This window comes from Apteryx rowi, unplaced genomic scaffold (assembly GCF_003343035.1).
Source record: "Apteryx rowi isolate R43461 unplaced genomic scaffold, aptRow1 scaffold_70, whole genome shotgun sequence".
Lineage (NCBI taxonomy): Eukaryota > Metazoa > Chordata > Aves > Apterygiformes > Apterygidae > Apteryx > Apteryx rowi.
In genome coordinates this window covers 2078928-2102561 of record NW_020450983.1, presented here as the reverse complement: position 1 = coordinate 2102561, position 23634 = coordinate 2078928, and the positions used below count along the sequence as shown (strand labels likewise).

Genomic DNA, 23634 nt, shown 5'->3' with positions numbered 1-23634 from the left:
CGTCAAATTAAGAGTAGATTCTTTTACAGCTGATAGATTTTCTCGTTAACTTGAATGTGAGGAGGCAGCTATTTATCAAAGAAGAAGCATCCTATAAACCAAGCTGCCCGTATGCATTGATTGCCATATTTTGTCCAGTTTTGCTCTAAAGAGAGGCACAGGTACCATGATGCCAGTTTATGCAGGCTGAGGATTTGGCCAGGACTTTTTAAGAATCAATGCTCAACACAAGTTTTCTCACCTGACTGCACTACTCAAACACATTTTTACCATGAGCAATTTGTAGGAATTATTTCAACCTGTATTTGTTTCACCTCACATGTACCTAAGCTACCTTACACAAGCACAAAGAAGAAATCTATATATTTGCATAGCAGACCTCAGAGACAGCACTACTCCTCAGAGTCAGTCTTTGGAAATCTGAACAAGCAGAATACTGATATTCTTTTGTATTGTTTAATGGTCTACAAATCATCTGCTTCATTGATGGAACAGTGTTTGGTAGTATCTCCTGGCTTTCTCCTTTCTTTCTTCATATGGTCCCTTGTGATTCTGTTATTTTGCTCTCTTGATCTATATGTATTTGAGACTGGTAAAAGCAATGGCAAATCTTTTTTAGCCACAGTTGTTTGACAGTGATTCTGTACTATGTTTTCATTTAAACCAGTGAGCACCAGTYTCTTGCTTTTTAAGTGAAGATAGAAACCTTGTGTGGAAATAATCTATCTACTCATAGAGGGTCAAAAAGCACAAAAGTAGGAGATATGATGGGGTTAGAATAGGTTTTTCTGTCTGTGGCAATCTCTGTCATTGTCATTTTGTTCTCTGCTTTGTTCACTGGGCATGGAGAGATATCCCCCCTCAACATTTCTTTTGGACACCGTGTGGTCTTGCATTTCCAGAGCTGCTGGTAGCTCAGGTTACTTTCTGCCAGCTGCATTTAGGTATAGTATAGCCTTTTGTTATGTGTGTAGGTATCACTGTGCTGCTTACTGACATGTTTCTTATATGGCCTTTCTCATCCACCCATAAGGCTAAAATTCCCACTAGGTTCTCAACTTTCCTGTCTTGATTACTTCAGCATTTTTTCCTCTTGCATTCACAGATGTGGTCTGATCCCATTCGTGCCTATTCAGAACCATTCTCCCAGCCCCTTGCCAGCTTCCCTTTGCATCTTTCTTCTCACCTCCCCATTCTATTCTGCATCAAACATACCCTGCTTGCTTCCACTTTAGTACTACAAATAATCTCTCTTTTACTAGCTAGATGTTGGATAGATGTTCTTCTATCTAAAACTTTTTAGCAAGACCTTCCCCAAAATCCCCAAAGCAATTTCACTACCTCTTTTCAGATCTCTTCTTAAAACCAGCTGTTGCTAAAGGAAACTCTTGCCAAAAATAGACTTCTGTTGTGATGCATGTCCAGCTTTTCCTGTGGAACACTCTTTTTTGAGCTTTTACATTTAGACAATTTCTTGTCTGCTAATTATTTTATAAAATCTTTAGGAGCGGGACCTTTTTTTCTTCTGCATTTACTAGCAGCTAGTTCAAGAATGTCCCAATCCCAGACTAGCATTCTTGGAGAACAGAATTATAAATAAATTCGCTGGAAACTTCCAGCAGCAACCAGACAGCCAGTCTGCTCTCCAAACTCTGTTTCTCAAGACATGGCAATAAAACATTAGTAGCAAAAGGACTGGAATAGTAGCAAAAAAAAAMCTGGGCATTTTACATTTGAAGATCCTTCTCCCTTTTTTCACACAGATAAGATTGAATTTGGTCCAGCTTCAGAATGTAAAGATGACACAATGCACAGTCATTAAAGCTATGCAGGATTGTTGTTTTGATATTTCAGTGTTTGCTATTTAGTTTGACTGGGTTTTTTTGCCAGTCTGAAGTTTGTTTTGTGTTGTTCTGAGATTTCATGTGGTCTACTTGCTGGTTCACACCAGAAATTCTGGTAGCTAAAGCTCWGTTTCCCGGAAAATGATTCTGACTTCATCTCTATACAGGAAGTCAAATGTTTATACAGTGCCTTCTCCACTGTGTAATGACAGCATGTAGCATTTTTTAGAGATGATGCACTTTGTAAGTGCCAGACATACATAATTTGGAAAATTCTACTCTCTCTCCTGTGTCTCATTACATTACTGCTTTTTTCTTTTCTTGTTGAAGTAGTAAAATACTTGTGCTGACTTGATGTGCTTCTTCCCATGCTTTCAAAAAAAAATTATGTTTGGGCATAGAAAATATAAGTTCAGCTCTCSTGCAGCACAGCTAATCTGATTTTTATTCTTCTGTTGTATTACTTCATTAATATTCCAAATCCATGATCAAATCAGTTATTCACAAATATCTTTTACACTAGTGAACCAGCACTTAGTCTGACTGAGAAGTCTTCAGTTAACATTTACTACTAATTAATCTACTTCCTACTTTTTTCTAATGTATAATGTTTCTGATCATCTAGTTTCTGATCATCTGAAGAAATTGCTGAATTTGCATGTTTATTCATGACAAAAAGTTGATAAGAAGGCAGGGCAACCCAAAATGAATTCCCTGCTCTTTATTGATTTCCTACTGTTCCTTGAACAGTCTAGATTCATAGATCCAAAAAAGACATGGTTTGGGACACTCTGTCACCTACCAGATCCACAGCCTCCACTTACCTTTACAAAGCTGGAGGGATAAAGGGAAAAGGAATTAGACATTGAAGTACAGCCTCAAGGTCAGAATTTCCTCACCCAGGATGAGGGCCCAAATCACCCATTGCCACATCACATGTTGACATTCGTGCCCATCACTGCTAATGGTAAGCAAGGGGGACAGCTCCTGGGAGCCTGGACGATCTCTTTGGCTCTTTGATCTCAGTATCTACAAAAAATGAAGAAGGTGAAGCAAGTGAAGCAGGGCTTTGAATCTCAGGCTTACACATTACTCTATTACTCTGTTAGACAGTTGAGTAGAAAGTGACTGCAAAGTGAAGCTGTCCCTCTCTCATTCAGTGGTGGGTTTTGTATGGACCAGGTCTGAATCTCTCTGAACAGCTTTACTAGCTTGTGAGTACCAAAGGATCTTTAGACAAGCATTGCATACGTTACATAGTGTTGGACAAGCCCCACAGAAAAGATCTGTTGGGACATAAGGGGCTTTATTGCCAAAATGTATAAGTATATTGGGGCTTCAGGCAGTAGCTTTGAGGATTCAGATTCTGGACATAAGTAGAAGTTTCATATCTAAGTCCAGTACCTCATTCTTTTTGTGCCACAGAATAGTACTTGCTACTTCATTTTAGGAAAATAAAGAAACAATATCTCAAGTGGCTTAGACAGTATTCTGAATTACGTACATTTTGCAGTATAAATGCAAAATCCAGACTTATGTGCAGAAAATAGTAATTACTTTATAATGTTTATTTTACTATTATTATTAGAGAAGTATCACTTGGAGCATAAAGATTAAGATCCCATTGTTTAAGCAGGCACCCCCTTCCCAAAGAACTGACACTGCAGATTAAGAACAAGATACAAAATAGTATATGAAATAAAGTTACTCTGCAAGCATATTTTAAAGTTAAGATTTCCAAAGCCATCTTGGAAATTATGGTTAATTTACTTTGTAATTGTGCTTCCATTTTCTTTATGCAGCTTTGAAGATGTCAGTTCTGATATTCTTTAAAAAAAATAGCATTATGGATTAGTAAGAAAGATGATTTTACATCCAGGAGTCAGTAAAGATAGGAGCACTGTTCTTCTTAACGGATTTGTAGCTCCTAATATTGCTAACTTGATTTGTGTCAGCAGTGTGTGTTTGGTTAAGAATGCATTCTAATGGGACAGGAACATTCTGGGTGAAACTCAGAGTCACTGACCTTTTGACTTATTTACGCCTTTATAACTGGTATTTTAATAACATTTTTATTGAATATATATATATTTATATAAAATGGATTGTCAAACATGATTAAAACAATCAGATTTGCTGAAACTCAGTGGATATGAACTTGCTAGAAGTAACCCAGACATATCAAATCAAATGAAATCAGCCCTAAAAATCAATAGGACATTTTTTTTTCCAATTTCAATTTATAATAGCAGTAGGAAGCTCAGTTCAGGGTGTATCCTTGGGATTAATGTGCTGCTGTCATTGGGCTATGCTTTCCTCCCTCGATTTCCATTAAGAATAGTTATGTAGTGTRGTACTGTATGATGTTTAATATCACTATAGTTGGGAGCTCAAGTATCCAGCTGAGATCCAGCTTTTAAATATGTAGTACAAAAGTCATACTTATTCTACATCATTAACTAGTACTCTAAAGAGATTTGTTACTAACATTCCTCATAGATAAATTGCTTCATTATTTAAATTTGACTGTAGTAGACTGTGTCAGCTGGTCATCTGAATAATCGCTATCACTGCATAAAATGATAAAGCAAGACTGACATTTTTGAATAATAAAAAATAATGAATTGGAATACACAGGGCCAGGAATCTGATTTCAGTTTTACCAATCTAAAATGGAGAGTAACTCCTGTAATTCAGGTGAAATTTCTCTTAGTTCTAATGTGCAGAACTGAGAACAGAATCTGATTTCACATGCAGGATAACAAAAGTGATTTAACTTAAAATGTAAATTTAAAAAATCCTAAACAAATGACATGCTCAGCTTCTGGTATATCTAGAGAAATACAATAAAGTAAATTCCCATCTTTTTAAGTGTATGCATGAGTTTGCTCTCTGTTGTGATGAATTTATTAAATGATTTTCTTGTGGGCAGACTCTCAGCTGGTATAAACTGCCGTAGATCTGTTACTTTTACAAACACCAGAGAACTTACTCCAGTTCAGAACTGCCCTTTGATTTCTAGTTTTCAAAATACCTCTAGGTAAAGTTTTTGTGCAGTCTGAAGAGGATAACAAGAAACTGAATGATGAGATAACTAGAAAATAATAACTGGAAATGAAGGAAATGAGTTCTGTTTTAAAGTTATTTAAAAGCTATATTTTTTGCATTTTCTATAGCTGTACCTAGTAAGAAATCCCTTTGATTAATTTATTACCTTCATTACAAATATACAGCTCTTAAATAAAAAGTAAACCAAGGTGTTTTAAAAGTTAATTCACAATATTGAAATGATTAGGTTAGGCTTCAGACTCTAACTGCGGTACGATAAGACCTTTTAGCTGCATCAGCACACACACTTTTATAGCTATAAGCAGCAACACATTCGATTCAAACATAACATTACTTTGTGTTGGGCATGTATAAATAGTGAAGATAAAAATAATGGCTGTGGTCTTTACTATTCCATCTCCTTAAAAATCAGGGCCAGCTTCTCAGTTAGTGTAACTATTTTATAGAGGCACCGATGCCTACAGCAGTGTAGCCCTTTATCTCACACTGCAAAGTGTGCCTTGTGCCCCAACCGGATTTTACCCAACTCATCAGAAAATTAATGTGGAGATTAATTTGAACTGACTCGCTCTCCCTGTCATGCTGTAGTTTTAAAGAGTCAGCAATTAAACCGGTTCAACAAACTCAGATTTCCAGAGAAGTCTGTATCTGACTGGGGGCATGTTGTCATATGTGCCAGATGGAGCRGGAACAAGGACAGATTCCTGTGGCTTATTTAAGCCAGCAGTTTCTCTGTGGAGAGAATCGCATACCCCACATGTATGCCTGCAATTAGTTGGCTTTATGTTTGAAAAAATTGACCTTTGCCATTGTAGCATTACCAAAATGGATTAAATAGTTCATGAATTACAAAAAAAGAATAATATTCTGAATTTGTTGTTCTCTCTTCTCCAGTGGACGATGGTTGACATCTCAGTGAATAGCACCCGTGTTTAGTCTGATCTTCAGTTTTATTTCCTTTTTCAWTGGAGCCAAGTATTGAATAGGATAGGAACTAAGACCAGGTTCTGTAAAAGTCCTCTACTGCACTAAGCTTTATGGCAAACTTAGACCTCTTCTGTCAGTAAACGACTCCTCAATCCGGGTTTTTGCAGTTCATCTGCAACCTTTCAGAAACAGGAAGCAGAGCCGTACTATTGTATGAGAAACAGTACTAAAGACCAGGATGATGTCTATACTTGATATTTAAAGAATAATCATGACTAAATTTGCCAGATAATCAAAACATAATTATATTTATTATTTTAAAATGTTTTTAGCTGAATCAGAGGAGTATCTTTGGTCATAATTGCAAGCAGGTTTGGGCAGTTATTTCTAAAAGACACGCACAGGCTAACTGGGATTCTTGTTGACTTTTGAGACAATTTCAAATCAGGACAGCAGCACCACAGTCAGTTTTTGAAGAAATTCCTTAAACAACATGTGTTTGTGCTGGAGATAAAAAAGCCTAACTTTACTGCAGTGTCTTGACTCTGTTCCTTGGGAATGGAGAGAAAGTGAGTTCATCAGTCGAGGAGAACCACAGCTGGATAAGCAGGTTTAGAATAATTTATGATTAAATGTTTGCTAGGCAGCTTATGTAAATGCATACACAAGCACTTTGGACCCTTGGGGATCTCTATGGTGACCCATCTGCATCCCTATCAATTTAATAGTTTTACTATATTTCATAAAATCTACAAAATCTTGGTATGGATCTGAAAACAGTTTGTAATTAAATCTCAGGCTGAATATTTGTTCAGTAGTGCTGAATCTGTCAAATTTTCTGTACTCATATGACTTCAGAAGCATCTTAAGAGTATAGCTGTGGGCAAAATGTAGTTAAATATCTGTATACAATAGGTATGTTTAGAAGATTTTTTAAAATCTGTAATTAGAAGAGCACAGCTGTCAACTGTGTGTATTGTGTTTATGGAAATGGTATTGAATGCAATTTGTTTTTATTAACTAGATTGGAAATGTATGGAAAAATATAAAAATCAAGTACAGGTTTTGACAGCAAGTGAATTGATTTTTTCAAGTTATTTCAAGATTCTTGTTAGATTACATATCTCAGATATTATTGCTTAATTATATAGACCAAAGATAACATTTTCTGTGAAACTAGTGAGGTTTTAGCAGCGCATTTTGAAGTGTGACTTTATTGATTCACTGTCATTGTAAGTTGTTAAATATCTGTCTCATTTGGAGACCTCATCTGGAAGTTAGAACACAGTTAACATTTAAAAGCTGATAACAATGAAAACAATTCCTTTAGAAATGTCAGAACACGCCACATAGCCAATTGTAGTACTGTCTTTGTGTAAAGGCTCTACAACATTAGATAAATTAGTCTTGATAATGTCTTCTTGAGCTTACCTTATGTTTCTTTTTGAAAAACAAACACCTAAAAGTACTATCCTCTCCCACCAGCAGATGGAAATTATTCAGAGGAGTCTTTTCTTTTAAATTGTCTGTGAAGTTTCAATACAATATTTGAACAGTTGAAAGTGAAATAGAATTTTTATATGCCAGCAGTTGGTGTTCAGTATTCATATGGTATGTGCATTTAAAAGAAGCTGAATGGAACAACAAGAAACTCCTTAATATTGTGAATCAAGCATAAGTGTCATACACTGTATCTGAATGTCTGTCTTTTCTTTCCTCTGACAGGTTGATAATGTATGGTTTTGTGAAGGCCATGGTACACATTGGCCAGTTAAAAGGATGGGAATTCCACTTTACTGACTGTTTATTTTTTGGATCACTGATGTCTGCCACTGACCCAGGTAACTATTTAAAATAAATTATTTTTTTCAAAAGTCAGAGGAACATATTTAACATAAGAACAAATAAGAACTGCACGTACCATAGAAATGTTCAAAGTCTGCATGCTTCTTGATTTCATCCCCATAATTCTTAAAAGTCTGATATTCTGGTAATTTGTTGTTTGTTTTACTAACTGGTTTACCCATATTTAGCTCACAAACTTTATAAATGCAGCTACTGGGGAGACTGGAACAATGTTACTATACSTCATTCCTCAGAAATCTGTGTGCTGATTGCTGCTACAAGATTTTCTGTCACTCTGGAGCCTCATGTTTAATAACTCAGACATCAGATTCATGCATGATCTAGCCCAGTTTAACAATACAGTGAACCTAGCTTCCAGATTTGGCCACATAAATACTGTTTTTAATGTATCAATTTACAATTTGAATGCAGTGTTGCATGATAAATAAAACCACATGATAAATACCAACATGTTGACCTGAATTTGCAGATACGAGATTGAAGCCTACAATTACAGTAAACATCCTGGTTTGGGAAACAGACTTGGTGAATTTTAGAATTATAGAATCATTTAGATTTGACGGGACTTCAGGAGGTCATCTAATCCAATCTCCTAATTAAAACAGGGCTAACTTCCAAGTTATTCAGTTATTCATTGTCTAGTTTTTGTTACACTGAAAATTTTAATAAGAGCACTATGATATTAAAGTATTGCTTCTTGCATTAAGGAAACAATCATGAAGGAGGAGGTGAAAATGTTATTTGTTGATATTTATCTACAATACCTTCCAGAAAAGACAAAGTACTGAAGGATCTGGACTATTGTTGGTAAAGGTGTAAGAAGAAGATATAAGTCAAATACCAAATTAAATTGGGAAGCAGAGGAAAAAAGATTTGATAGCAAGGAGAAAGATGCAATTGCAATAGGGAGCAATGGATTCACCCTCTTGAGATATCTTCAGCTCATGACTGGATGTTTTTCTTGGAGGTTTACCTCAGATAAACACAAGACAAAAAATTTAAACTCAGTAGGGTAAAAGTGAGTCTGAGTTGTTTGGAGTCTGAATGTTTAGAATTATGTATGATCATAATTAATGATATAATGATTCCTTGTGATCTTAAACTCTGTAATAGGAATGATTTGTGAACAACCCGGACACAAAAAATTACTCAGGGAAATTATTCAGTCAGTAGTTTTGAATCATGAACACATTCAGAAAATACACAGGAGTTCATGGACATGTCACAAGCAGGAAGGAAAAGGATTTTTTATGCATACCATGTACATATAGACAATTTATCTCATAGAACTCCACTTGTTAATAAGTAACATGAGTATTCATCTGATCATCARATGGATACTTACTCATCACATATGCTTAACCTTAGGTCAGTATGCACATTGTAGTAGTTAAAGAGCTCCCCCATCTTTGAAGAGTTTCAGTTCCTTCTGCAAGGGATTCAGTGTGGCAGAAAGCACAGAGCAGAACAGCACAGGTAAGGGTGGTGGTTACAGTCATGCAGGCCCCTGGGTGAATAAAGCTATGATGTGGACCGTTCTAATCAAATAGTATTTTATTTCTTTGAAATTGGAAAGAGACCTTGGAAGTCCGGCCCGTTAGCTCTATTAGTATTTAGTCTAACGCTGGATTCTCGCAGAATCCTTCAGGTGAGCTGTGCAGGGAGCGGAGCAGAAAGCGTTGTATGATGCACCCGGTATGCTGCACTGCTGTTAACTACCCCGGGAAGCTCCTCTGGGAAACTTGTGAATAAACCTTTCAAATTTGTGGCTATTAAAAGAAATGACAAAAAACAGTATTGTTCTACAAATTTGTTCCATTCTTTAAATGGAACCTTGATATTTTACAAAGAAAATTGACAGCTTGTGATGTATCATTCTGATGGCTTAAAATATGGTATAAAACAATTTATTTTCACAAAACCAGTTGTTGCAAGATTGCTGTATAAAATGCATCAAATCGTTATTCTCAGATTAATCCAAACATCCAATATGCTGCCTCTTATAAATTCCCTCAACTACTTTAATAAGATTCAGCACATGATCAGAGCCCATCTTCAGAACAACTGAGGAACACAGAGACTAAAAGCACAAACAAAACCTAGGAAAATAAATTGCTTATGGAATAAAGGTTGCTTAACGCTTCCAAACACAGCTCTTGATTGTACTATGAATAGAGTTTTGCAGTTGGCTTGGTTTCTCTTTCTGATTTGCAATCCAATACTATTTAGTTGCACAAATTAACAAGTTGACTTGTAGAGAAATGTAGAAGACAAACACACTGATTTTGATTATTCTATTAATTCACCATTCATTCATCTGGAACAGTGGTGAAAAAAGAAAAAGAGATACTCCACTTTTGCTGGAAGGAATAAGAAGTGACAATGATTACTTCTCCCAGGTTTTTTAACAAGTTTAAATAGTTAACACTGAATTTGTGAAAACTATTTTTAGTGTGAAAAGCTATCAACAATTAATGCTGCTTGTAATTTGCCTTCTGCTTATATAGTGTCTGTGCATTGTTTTAATGTTCAGTCTTCCTCCTTCTGTTATCTATTTACAATATTTTAAGCTATTATGTGTATTAATAATCTTATCTGTAAATTTCAGTCCCCCAAAGGCTTACAGAATTTTGAACAAAATTTTTGCTTGATTTAATGGTAGAAGTTAGTGAAAATATTCCATTGTGCTGTAGGATTTGCTAGCGAGTTATAATTTCAAGCCATGCAAAGTGCTCATTGGACTTCCAAAATCAGTTCAAACATGGTCCTCTGGAGGAATGATATATGCAAAGGCATAAAATAATCAGTCTAATGATTTGATATGTGATATCTAGCTTAAAAAAAGACATCTCTGGTCAAATGTTTTTAGTGTTATAGAAGAAGGATAGAATAATAAATTACTAGGATAAAATAATAAATTACTGTCAGATTTGCTACTTGATTTTTCATTTAATTTTTCACTATGTAGGATTATAAACTCATTTCAAAAAGGGTTTTAATTTCCCTTGGCTGTGAAAAGCAATTAAGTCTAACAAGATGCTAAAAGCTGATCTGTTGACATGTCAGAAGTTGTTTTGACTGAGTTTCTTATTTGTAAGAGTAAAGATAAGACTGGTAGATGTTTACATGTTAAATGAGAAATTTTACTACAAGGACATTAAAAAATATATGCAGCTAGAAGCTCCTAATATTGTTAAGAAGAAGGAAATGTTGTTGTAGCACGTTACAGGTTTTCGTTTTGAGGAGTGTTTATTATGTTCAATACAGAGATTTTTTTTTGTAAAATTAACTCAGAAGAGTTTCTCCAATATGCTAGGTTTCCTTATATAGAAAACTTGCACTTGAAGTAAGGTTAATAAATGAACTTATGACTGGCTATATCTGGGAAGGTGTTTAAGATTCCTGTAGTTCCCTCTAGTCTCAATGAAATAAAGCTGAATTATAGCAAGCTAATATACAGACCACTTCCACACCAAATGTTCAGCTAAAACTAAAAATTAAAACCAGAAAATTCCCTTGAATGTAACAATTTAAGAGCCTTAGTTCCCTAAAATATTTGCCTRTGTTTCTAAATTTTGCATTATAGGCTGTAATCCCTAAATGTCTGTGGTATTTAGAGATGCCTCAAAAAACTGTTCAGGAGTCTAGAAAAAAACCTAGAATCATTTCAATAATTCAGATGAGAGTCTTAATTCTCAARGCGTAGGATTTTAGAACTCTGTGCCAAACTCTCCCTTTGTTGGTCCTTTTTTTAAAATGCCAGACTAATATGTAGATTTTTCATCATTCTGATTGATAGGTATCATTTATCAAAAGTTAATCAAAGGTAGTTGGGGATATCATCTCTTCTCATTGCAGAAGTACATAATCAGTCATACAAAACCTCTTGTGATGCTGGATTATTAGCACTGTTACAGGTGCAGCTTTAAGTACCTTTAAGTTTTGTGGCTATTCGATAAGATTATATTTAAGCGATATTTAAGTATTAATGAAAGGAATTTAATCCTACTTTGCCTATGTTTTAGGCTACACTTGCATCACTAACAATGTCACTTTTATTATACGTTAATTTTTTAGAGTGAAAATCCCACCTTCACAGAATTTTTGTCAGAAAAGCAAAGAAGCTGATGATACACTTTTCCTTTCTTTCGTTTTAGAATGATTTTCATACAAAATGTCTCGATTAGTCTTTTTGAGTGAAGGATGGGGTAGGCAGGGAGGAAGAGGCAAGCCTGAGGAGAGACTTATAGTTAGGGGCAAGCAAGCAGAGCGAAAAATGACTTTTTTTGAGCCCAGTGAGAGACTGTTGGGGTTTGTACAACCGCAGAAGCCACRGAGAGCGGCTAAGCTGGCAAGCAAGACTAGCAGAAATGACTCAACCTGGAAGGACATACTAGGTAGATTCGTTTTCAAACTTTGTATTTAATCTGTGTAAAACGGCCAATCTGAGTTTCCTCTGTTTAAAGTTTTCCCTTGTTTTAACACCGTGCTTTGATTTCTAACAAAGCCTAAGCCCAGAGGGCGGAAGTTTCCGGCGGCGAGCGGCTCCTCCCGCCGCGCCGCTGCACGGTCGCTCCTCGCTAGCGGCCCAGAGGCGGTGAGGCAGGTGGCGGCGCGGGGGCCGCAGCCCCGGCCCTCCCTCGCCGCGGCGGCAAGCGGGCGGCCTCGCGCGGGGGCACGCGCCGCACGGCGGGACGGCCGCTGAAAGGCAGCCGCGGCGACGAGGCCCGGCAGCCGGCCCCTTGGGGCACCGCTGCTTGTACGGACCGAACAAAACCAGCGTGCGAATGAGAAGATCTGACCTCTGCTGTAGCCACCGAAAAATAACTGGAAAGTACAACTTCGGCAGTTTGTCCTAGCTGTTGTTATTAACACGTTCTGTGCAATGACCTTCCAATCGGAAGACATTTCATGTATCTTCAGCACTTCTTTTTTTTTTAAACTTTTGACATTTCAAGCAGAGAAAACAGATTTCCCTTCAGAAAGGTTTGCTGAAGCACAGCCATTCCTGAGCTATATGAACTCCCTTACCTTTGGTCGTACTGATAATCACAAGGCCCTTTTCTGTTTAAAGTTACTATGGTTACAGCTGAACCAAAGATGTGAGTTGTGCTGCTGTTTTTATTGATAAAAATGGGTATTCAWCAGAAAGAGCAGGTCCTGTTTCTCATAAAATCAAAGACTTTTGTATTTAAAAGGATAATTTATACAGCAGGTAATACAGTTTATAAACTGGTTATATAAGCTTATTTAGAAACATATTATAATTAAAATATTTTTATGCTTTCTCCTTACCATTGAGGTAATCTGTGAGTGGCATAACTGATTAGTAGGGAACGGAGTCTATAATTAAAACTGGAATAGTTATTTTTAGAGAAAAACRGATGGGAATCATAAATGAGATTTCCCTCATCTTATTTTCTTACTATTTGGTGCTTTCCCCCAAAGAGAATTTAGGCCAATGAGTTATAAAAGATATTAATTGTTGTAGTCAGAAGATTAAGCCAATACCAGTACTTTATATACTGGTCTCATTTAGTTTCTGGATTTCCTTATTCCTTTCAAACATAATAATGGCAAAGAGGTATTGGATACAGTTAGCTCAGGGATTTTTGTAGTTTGCTGATATATTAAGTTATGTACACTTTTAACAGGAATTAATAGCAAGCCAATTTGTTTCTACACATGTCAAAAAATATCCTTCACAAAGCAGCTTCATAGACACCTGTTCTGACGTGGTAGGACCAAAATCATGCTAGGTTTAGCATCTAATAAATGTTACCGCGGTCGATGAAGTCAAGGAAGAGGAGAATCAGATTTCTCCTGGCACAAGTACTGAGACAATCTTAAATGCTTCATTATTTTAGGCTTTCCATCACTGAATTTTTAAAAAAGTTCACTACCCTTTTCTAAGTCAGGAGCTTTGATATATGTTTTTGTATTTGTGGCAGTTTTCTGAGTATCATGGTTGAATATCAAGGCCATTTTAATAGGCCCGTTCTCAAGTGTATCCAAAGATTCTCATAAGTAACAAAGGAAAATGCAACCTTGATGAAATGCCTGGAAGGTGGTTTGCAAAACAAGGTGAAAAGTTTTATTGAACACTCCAAGYGGGTGCATGTGCTAAAGAAGATTCTGCGGGTCTCTATCCTCACACTGATACTCTTTGATGTTTTTATTAACGAGCTGGCTAGTGCAATAGCAAATGCTTCTTTAATGTATGGTACTATGCCAAGAGGAGATTGCGAACACTTTGAAGGACAGGATTAGAACTCAATATGATTCTTGTAAAGGTTTAAAATCAATAGGGATCAATACTAAACTCAGAAATAATCAACTTAATAAACAGAAGACAAGGACTGAGTATTCAAGCAGCAGTTCTTCTGAAAAGCATTTCAGGTTTACAGCCTGAACATGAGTCATCAGTACCAACACATGGCAAAAGAAAGGAAAACAGGATTTGTAAACACATATTCTACAGCATCTTTTCACTCTATTTCTCAACAGCAAAGTGTAAATCGCTGTACTCAGATCTAGTTTGGGGCACTGCATTTCAAGAAAGATATGGACTGATTAGAATAATTTCAAGGAAAATTAGCTAGTGATTAGAGGGCTATAAAACRTGACTGAAAGGAAAAGATTGAAAGAAGCAAGTCAGTTTAGCGAAAAAATGTCTGAAATGAGTCTCTGAATAGGTAAAATGTTGCTGGAAAGAAAAAAGGAATAAACATGACAGTTTATTCATGTTTCATTGGGCTAGGAAGGGAAGCTACAGACTTGAAGAGCAGGAGGAGAGATTTAGGTTAGACATTCAGGAATAACTGCAGTCATAAGCTGCAAAAATACTGAAGCGCTGTGTTAGTCTCTTTTGGAGTTTGTGGAACCAGCATCACTGCAATTCTTTAAAAACAGATTAGACAAACCTCTGTCAGCAGTGGCACAGGTGTAGCTGGTTGTGTCTTGGGCCAGAGGGGCACAGGGACAGAGCAGATGCTGGAAGTGGTCATTCTCCAAAGACCAGAATTCTTCAGCCAGGGACCAGCAGTGCTGAAAGAAGATCCAGTAACCTCCACTGGATGTGGGAGATCTGTCTGAAATGGGAGTTGCTCTCTGAGAACTGGTGAACTGATGAGTCTCTCACAGAAGGGGCAAGCGATGTGTTACTGTGCTGTTTTATTATCTTGCTTCCATTTGAAAAGATTTGGAGTCAGATTTTGGGGGCAGAATTGGAAGGGAAAGAGGATTTACTCATTTCGAAAAAGAAAAAGTATTTATTTTCATAGGAGGCAAGAGGAAGGAGGAGAATGTGTAGGTATGTGTCTAAGTGGTCCACAGTTAAGTGCATTGAAGCAGCATTAATAATCCAGCAAAAATTTGAATATAGACATTGGYGAACCAAGAAAATGTCCTTTGCCAGTAAAGCTGATTCCTACACCTTTGAACTGTTCTGGGAAAAGAACTCTTTTCCTGATTTAAAATATAACTGTACTGGGAGTAGATGGGTGAATTTGCCAAATAGTTAAAATATAGTTAAATATAACTGTAGTTTTATAGTTAATTTAAATATAGCTGTATCAGCAACTGTTCATCTACACACATCGCCTAAATTGTCCTCAGTAGAATAACACATCCAGAATTCTTCAGAGATAACACATCAACACAGATCACTTGACATAAAATTGCACAGGAGACCTGAGAATCTATAAACTGGCTTATAAACTGATTTTTAGATTTCACAGGTATTTAAGCATAATTTAGAAAATTTTGTGAACAATGATTTCAGTCCTACCAGGATTATGTGCAGAAGTTCCAAGAAATTTGATTAAGACAAAAAATAATCACCTGTTCATGTTTTTGTGTGAATTATCAGCAGCCACCTTAATGTAAAAGTATGCAATTTCCATTTCCGAAATGTCAGATGTTAACCTGACATCCTGGAGGCTCTTCTGATCTCCAGGATTCCTGTGCTACGAAGATGAAGTCAATTGCACAATTACGTACTAGAATGAGCACCAGTGAAGCAGGGAGCTACTGTGTAATTTCTAACCATACAAATAATTGGGGGCCTTTACATTAAATTTAGTTTGAAAAGAGAAAGCTCTGCTTCTTCTGTGCAAAGAGAGAATACTAATATCAACACAAGCATAGATAGCCTTTTTCATTTAGAGATTACAAAGTAATATATAGGTCTAGGGAAGCATTACGACCCTCTGTTTACAGGTAAGGAAACTTAGGTGTAAAATGACTAAGGCCTCCTTTAATATCTGTAAGAATTAGATATCTAAATATGGGCCAAGTGTCTAAATGCCTGTGAGGATATGTGTCTAAATAACTTGTCCAACTTCAATTTAAATTTGACACAATCTAAATTCTTCTATTGCACTGGTAAGCTAAATATTAAATATAGCATATAACTCAGGGAGAAGGAAGGGATTTTAATTATACGCTGAAGGAACCTTAAAATGGCTTACAGGTATCAGATGTCCTGATCTGAAGGAGAGGGCTTCATGACTACAAACATGCCACTTGATGTGAAAGTGTGTATGCTGCTGATGGGACAGGGTATAAGGTTATTTGTCCCTTTAACTGTCCCTCCATAAACACACACTACAGATGGATAAACATTATTATATCCTTCWTAAAATAGGTAAACTGCTATTCTCATAACCCACAAAGCCTATGGCAAAACCAAAGGCTTTTTAGCATCCTTTTTCCTCTGTGGTCACAAGATCTTATTCTTTTCATGCACAATAAAATACACTATGATATTTTCATTTATGTGTGATTCTGGATGTAAGAAAGAAAGTTCTTTCCTAACTCAGCTAAAGCAATAAAACTCATAGCATTGCTGGGTTTAAGGATCTTATATATCAACTTCAATTGATCCCTATTCTGTTACTGTTACCTACTTAGATAATAAAATCAGACTGGACTTCTCAAAACTCATGTCCTAACATTGCTTTATTTCTTAAACTGCTAAAGCAATATGAGAGTAACAAAATCGCTTTTCTTTGTCTCCATGCAGTGACAGTCCTTGCTATTTTCCATGAGCTGCATGTCGACACAGATTTGTACACACTCCTTTTTGGAGAGAGTGTCCTAAATGATGCTGTGGCTATCGTGCTGACATAGTAAGTATACCCACCTCCATTCTTTACTTGGTGAAGTAATTCCAAGCTTTAACTGCTGATATAATTCTCTTTGTGCAAGTATAAATACGGCATTTGAAGGGATATAGTTCTAGAGTTATTCTTAATTTGTTAATCACCAGAATTCAAATATTGTCAATGGTAGCTGTGTAGCCAAACTGCAATTTCTGTTCATTTTCTTTTGCCTAGAAAACAGTATATTCTGTAAAATGTTTAAATTTAATTTAACATGATTTCTTTTCTCATCTAAAAAAGAAATCTTGACGAAACAATGCTGAATGGGCACTGAGGACATAGGGCAACTGTAAAATTGGAGACAGAAGTTCTGAAACAGAAGATATCTCATATTCTTTTTWTTTTTTGTAATCTATTATTTTCCAAGATTAAAACCACAAAGTGGTGCCCAGCTTATCTCCCTCAAGCCTATTAAAAGTGATAGAGCTTCAGCTGATAATATTATCTTAAATTTATATACGGCCTTTTCATTCTCCAGAAACCTCAAACAGATCACAAATGATGAGCCAGAATCACAAGTATGTGCTGTCCTAAAAACACACATGCTAAGTACATGATTAACAGGATGTCAGGTTAACTCCACTCTGCATGTATTACATGCTTCCTGGAGCTTTGCTAGAAATACAAATAATCCTCTCAGATAATCTTAATAGTAACATAACTTTGCAAAAACAAATTCTGTCTTCCAAGATGCTTGAAGATGTTTCACAGAAAGCACCAATTCATTGCCACCTATCTCCTTAAAATACTGTTCCTTAAACTAGGAATTATTCTGTCCTCGAGAAAAACAGTTTATGTTCATTAGAAAATGAGCTTATATTTTGTCTGAAACCCCACAGAGAAACTTTTAATAGTTTAGTTGCAACAAAAACAAACAAAATTGTTTCAAGATACAAAGAAATAATATTCTTATTTAATTTATATTCTGCAATTATCAGTCTGGTTACATTCACCTACGCTAATCTCCTTGCATTGTTTTTAGAGCAAGAATATTTCCAAATGCTGTCAAGTGTCTGAGCACAGCACTTGATGATTAGATACAGCACAGCTGTCACATTCAGTGACTGGGGTTGGAATGTGTCACTTAGCAGAGCATCTAGTACATCAGAAAATAAAATGCACAAAAGGAAATTGAAGAAAGAGTACAAACTGCAGATAGAATAGCACCCATTAAAGTGACTATTAAATAGGAAGGAAACATGTAGGTGACAAAAGTCTGAGATTTTTTTTCTCTCACTCTTTCACTTGGTTTTATATAATAAAAACTTGGGTTTATATAGTACAGGCCAACACTTTTAAAGCTCATTTAGTCTCTTCTGCTAGTTCAAGGTTCCTAGCAACTGCGTAACAGTTAAGGCTACAACCAACTCAGAGAGACCCAGAACCTGCTGAGTGTCTGTAGTTTTCAGCTACTGTGATGTCAAAGTGTAAGGATTTCTTCTAAGGTGAAGCTCCAAGGAGCTGTTGAAGTGCAAAGCATATCTGGAAAGAAAAGTACTATCATATAGTACATGATTCATGAGTTTCTAACCCCTTCCCTGTACTCAGGTCTAGGTTATGTCCCACAGCCTGTTATGTCCCCCTGCCTGGATAGGGAAAACCATAAGAAGGTCGCTTGCTGCAAGTGCTGGCTATCTTCTTCTCATGTTTTCTTTGCTGCATCTAGCAGATTATAACTCTGTTCTTTACTGTAGAATTGCTTGGCACTGGGAAACTAATGTATGTATATATTCAGTAGGACTGATGCCTTGATTTCTACAATAGATAGAGTCATTTGTAGAGATTGAAGAGAATATATGGTGTCATCAGTTATACTTTTCTTTAATTTCTAGCATAAATAATAAGCTTTTGCACAAATGCAATGTGTCTGAAGCCTAACATGATCTTCCCCCCCTTAGCCTTTTAAGTAAAGCTATATTGTTGATAATGTCAGCTTCAGTGCATTAACATCCCAGTAAATCTGACTGAGTTTTAGTGAGGAATATTGTTTTTCTGTCGCTACAAAAGAAAAGCTATTTTTTTCTATGTAACACACACCACTTTTCAGGATGCTGCAAACACAACRCATTCATAATTAGAGTAATAGAGGACTGTTTAAAAAGGAGGGAGAATAATGTTTAAAATTATCAAAATGCAATAATATATCACTTTGTAAACTATKTAATGGGTAAATAGAACAAGAGAATACACAGTGTGTTTCATCAACTAACAGAATAACCAAGTTAATGTCTGCAGAAATGACTCATTGTAGGAAAGGGAGTGAGAGAAAAGAGGGACGCCCCCATGGCTGGCTGTGACAATTTGGCTGGTTGAACGTGGTATGGATAGCTCTCTTTTCCTCCAGCTTCTCTCTCAAACCCTTATTTTTCCTGTGCTCTGTATCATCTAGTTTGAGAATGACAGCAGTGGGACAAGCTACCCCTAGACTATTCGTATGGATTTAATAAGTCATGGTAGCTGCGTGTTGCTGCAACAGTGCATAGACTGTGGCCAGTTGCCTTCACAAAAGTTTGCTCAAATGTGCAAGCTCCTCAAGTCATATTAGCAACTTTCCTGCAGGGCATCTTGCCTTACTGAATGCCTGTCTTTGGTAATGAATGCTCAAGTTTGTGATAATTGTAAGACTTCATTTATACTGCTCTAATATAAGATAATCAGTATGGGGGGATCATTATGAACCAAGTTGATCATAGTAGCTGCAGAACAGCGGAAAAGCTGTTGTGCATGTGAGAGAGAGCTCATACARACAAGGTCCTATACGAGGAAGAGTACTGTAGATGTAATGAGGATTTCATCCTATATAAATACCTTGCAGAGCTGTTTACACCTTTTCATGATTAGGACAAAAGTTTCCTTTTAATAAACAGTCAGGGAGAACTCTCACAGAAAATAAACATTTTGGAATAAAACAAGGATGTAACTATTCAAAATCAGTAATTTTTAAGCCTGTTTTATATAAAGGATTCAAGCTATTTAAGAAAATAATATCAGAGCCCTATTTTAAAGCTCTCAAGAATAATTAGTAGATATTACCTYTCAGAAGATACTTGTTAGATGACTAAACACATCTGCTTTTACCCAGAAAAATCTACCTGACTAATTATACCATGAATATTTCTTATGTACTTTGTTTTCCAGGAAATTTACTTGGCATCAGTGTCCACATTCTCTGTCTATCTACATCATATGCTTTCCCTGTAGAAGTATTTTATATATGCTAACAAACTTTAAAACAAACTAATGAGACACATGTAGGAAAAATAAGATATCTGAGCTTCTTTTGAGTGTGTTTAAATATGCCTATGGTCTTTCTGATTAGAGATTGTTTCACTGTTTGGAATCTAAGTTTAAACAGATTATAGCAACCTCTTACAAAAAAGATCTTTCCAGTCATACCTTTATTATAATTTTCAGCAAAAGAAGTGTTCCTCAGTTCTTCATATACATCATATTTCAACACCAAGAACTTTATCTGTCGGTGTTTATTCTACAATTCTTCTTGAAAGCATATCATTGAAAATTATATTTCTTGTATCTCTGTATCAAAATATGTAACGCATAGAAAGACTTCCTTTGCTTTTTTGGCTGTTGCTGTATGATGTAGCAAATATTTTCATAAAAGTTTTCCAACTGATGGCATTTTTACAATTTTTTGTATTCTCTACCTCCTGGGTTTTCAACTTCTTCAGCTTTTTTGCAAAACTGTTAACAACAACAAAATTTAGCTTAAAAAAGGTCCAGCAAACATAAGGCTGTTTTCTTAGCTGCAGATTTAACCTTCTGCCATCCTATTTCCTGAACATCATAAAGCAGCTATTTGCTCAGCTTAGCCTTAGGGTTTGCCTAGCCATTCATACTGTAGGATGCAACACTTAAGGTGGCATTTCTCATTCACAGCTTTCAGACCCAGGAATGTTTATCATTGCTTAGGAATGTAGATAGTGCTTTACAAATAAATACAATAAAATGTGTACCGAGGAGCTTACTAGCTCTGGAACACATTCTGAAGACCATAATTGAGAAACATACCAATAACTTCAGTTGCAGTTTTGTGTGATGAAGACTGTAGAATTTGGCTGAATATTAAGAACTTATGAATACTTATGAAAAAACTTGAAGATTAACCTCTTAATTCACTTTCATTCCTTTTCCACTGTTCTCTCTTCATATTGTCTGTTACTGTTGAAGCAAACATCTACATATATTTTGAGTGTACATGCTGTAGGTTTGGACTCTGCATACTTTTGGCACATTTGCAGAGAAATTTGATGAAGAAAGTATGGAAGAAGGTATAGAAATAGCACTGAATAGTTAGAGATGTGACTGGAAAGTAGCTGAATAGGTCATTAGCATTGAGATAGTATATTTAGCAGAGCTATTTAATCTTTCTCATGCTGAGTGCTCAGTGAATGCAGGATGTGGAAAGCAGTAATGAATACTGATATGTGTTCCCTGCTAACAGAAATTATCTACGAGAACATTACACAAGAGATGTTTCCATTGTAGAGAATGTCGGAAAGGTTTGTATCATCATTACGCAAAAGACATGGCTCTGTTTCCCTACTGGCTCTTGTACCATTACTCAGTGGGCCTGATGAGCTTCATCCCCTTCCTGGTAGAGGTGACAGTGTGGAAGTCACATGGGCAGCAGGCATGTTGGCTGGTATGAACAAAAATTCAAGGACCAGCAACATACAGCATTGTCTTAAACATGTAATCAAAACAAATGAATGGGAGCCAGGGGACACGGGACATATGACATGTGACATGGAATGCATCTATAGGGACAATAAGATTGTCCCTATAGATAAGACCTCAGCTGTCCACTGCAATAAGAAGAGGAGGCATTTGGACACTGCTGAGGACAGTGGCGGACAGGAAGAAGTCCTTCAGTAGACCACATGAGAGAATCAAAACTCAGTGCTCTGCTGAACCAACACCAGGAGAAGGACAGATGAGATATGGCTGCAATCTTACCACAGGGTTTTCCAGTAAATGGCATCTGGTACATGGTTTGGGAGCAAACTATCCTTAAATATGCCCCTTAGTCACTCAGAGGACTGCACAGTATCTGGAAAAAATGGAGGTGTGAGGGAAGGAGCTTATGCAACAGTCAAGCAGCTAGCGTGCCCTACTCCTGGCAGGTACCTTGTTAGGAATGACAAACAGATCTCTTGCTTATTTCAGAAAATTTAGTATTATCACTGTATCAGATACATAACCTAGGAGGCTTTTCAAGGAAGAGAGGAGTGCACATTATCCTATTACCGTGGACTTCACTAAGGGCTATTGGACATGTCTTTTGACTCAAGGGATCAAATCTACCCATAGCWCCCCAGAGATCAAACTTCTTTCAATCCAGTGTAGACTCCTCCCATCCTTCCAGCATCTAGTATAACAACTACTAAAACGGGGTGATAGAGTTTATCTTTGCATTTCTTTATGATGTTTTTATTTTTCAGTAAAACATGTCATAGGCTGGGCAATTGCTAGACCCCTTTGAAGGAGGCTTTGAAGAAGCAGGACTCCCTGTGAAGCTGGAAAACAATAATGTACAGGTTACCTAAGAGGCTTATATAGAAGACAATCTGAAAAGTGGTTGCATCAGAACAGAAATGAAAAGGAGGCAGGCAGTATTTTGTTAACATTCATAGTTCTGAATGATCAGTAAACAGCACAAAGAAGATTATTAACTGGTGCAATTTCAAGAAGATCTGGTCCTTTAGGAACTAGCGTGTTGTAGGTAATCTTCCTTGCTGAAAAAATCAGTATCTATTGGTGAAGCACATATTGCTAGTGATGCTCATAGATGCAATATTGTTTCAAGAATTCAGTGAGCCCCTATGGGCCATAGAAGATGGTCTGGAATAAATCGGTAACATTTCTTTTTTTTCTTTTCTTTTCTTTTTTGATCTGTGCTGTTAGAAGGGTATAGCAACTTATGTTATTTGTTCAGCTACATAATAAGCTTCTACAGGTTGGTTCAAAGATTTACCAAGCACTTTCTGGTAATAAAGAAATTTCATTTTCCAAACTTCTGGAGCACAATTCTTCTCTAATAGTAGATACAGATATGGAATTGTAGATATATTTCAAGTCCATTTTTCATGATCCAACTACAGGATATGACACCATATCAATGGCTGATAAATTAAATGTCCTTAGAAACCATACCCCTTTTTAATAGTTTAAAAGGCTTGAAATTTATGAAAAATAATTTGGAGATTATCCATTTTATCTTGCTTGTGTCTTCTCTCCTTCAGTCTACGTAATAGAGCTTATCCACTAGAGTAGGATAAAGAATAAAGGAAGAACTCCAATCATTCATTGTGTTTATGATAGCAGGACTTATTATTGACCATTAAGGCAAACATAGTTGAGCTTCACTATGTCCAGTGGGGAAATCACATATAAAAATAGTTTCACAGCTSCTCTTGAATCTTTCTAGGATGGATGTGTAGCAATACATTTCATATCATAGTTCTCTGCTCAACAATGCTTTCATGCTAGTCTCGTAGCACCATATACAAGTTAATGTGATGCTCAAACCATTCTTTCTTGTCAAAAGTTCTCCTGGAACTTGTATGGAGCTTCCTAAAATAGCATGGCACAGGTAACTGAGACAGACTTACTAAAAAATAGTATCCATTTTCAGGGGAAATAACTGAGAAGTCAGAGATCAACTCAGTTTGTACTTGCATTCTCTAAGGTTGACATTTCTCGGATGGTGATCCCTATAATTGCCTTAGGTAGTCAAGAGAATT

The 23634-nt window shown here is 36.4% G+C and overlaps 1 protein-coding gene across 2 annotated transcripts in view; it reads left to right on the top strand.

Moving 5' to 3' along the window:
* The window catches only part of SLC9A9 (solute carrier family 9 member A9), a 221239-nt gene that overhangs the window by 45094 nt on the left and 152511 nt on the right, over positions 1-23634 (top strand). For both annotated transcript variants that reach the window (XM_026086985.1, XM_026086984.1), the window contains exons 5-6: positions 7566-7681; positions 16732-16837. In XM_026086985.1, coding sequence (XP_025942770.1) covers positions 7566-7681; positions 16732-16837 — 222 coding nt within the window. The remainder of the gene's footprint in view (positions 1-7565; positions 7682-16731; positions 16838-23634) is intronic.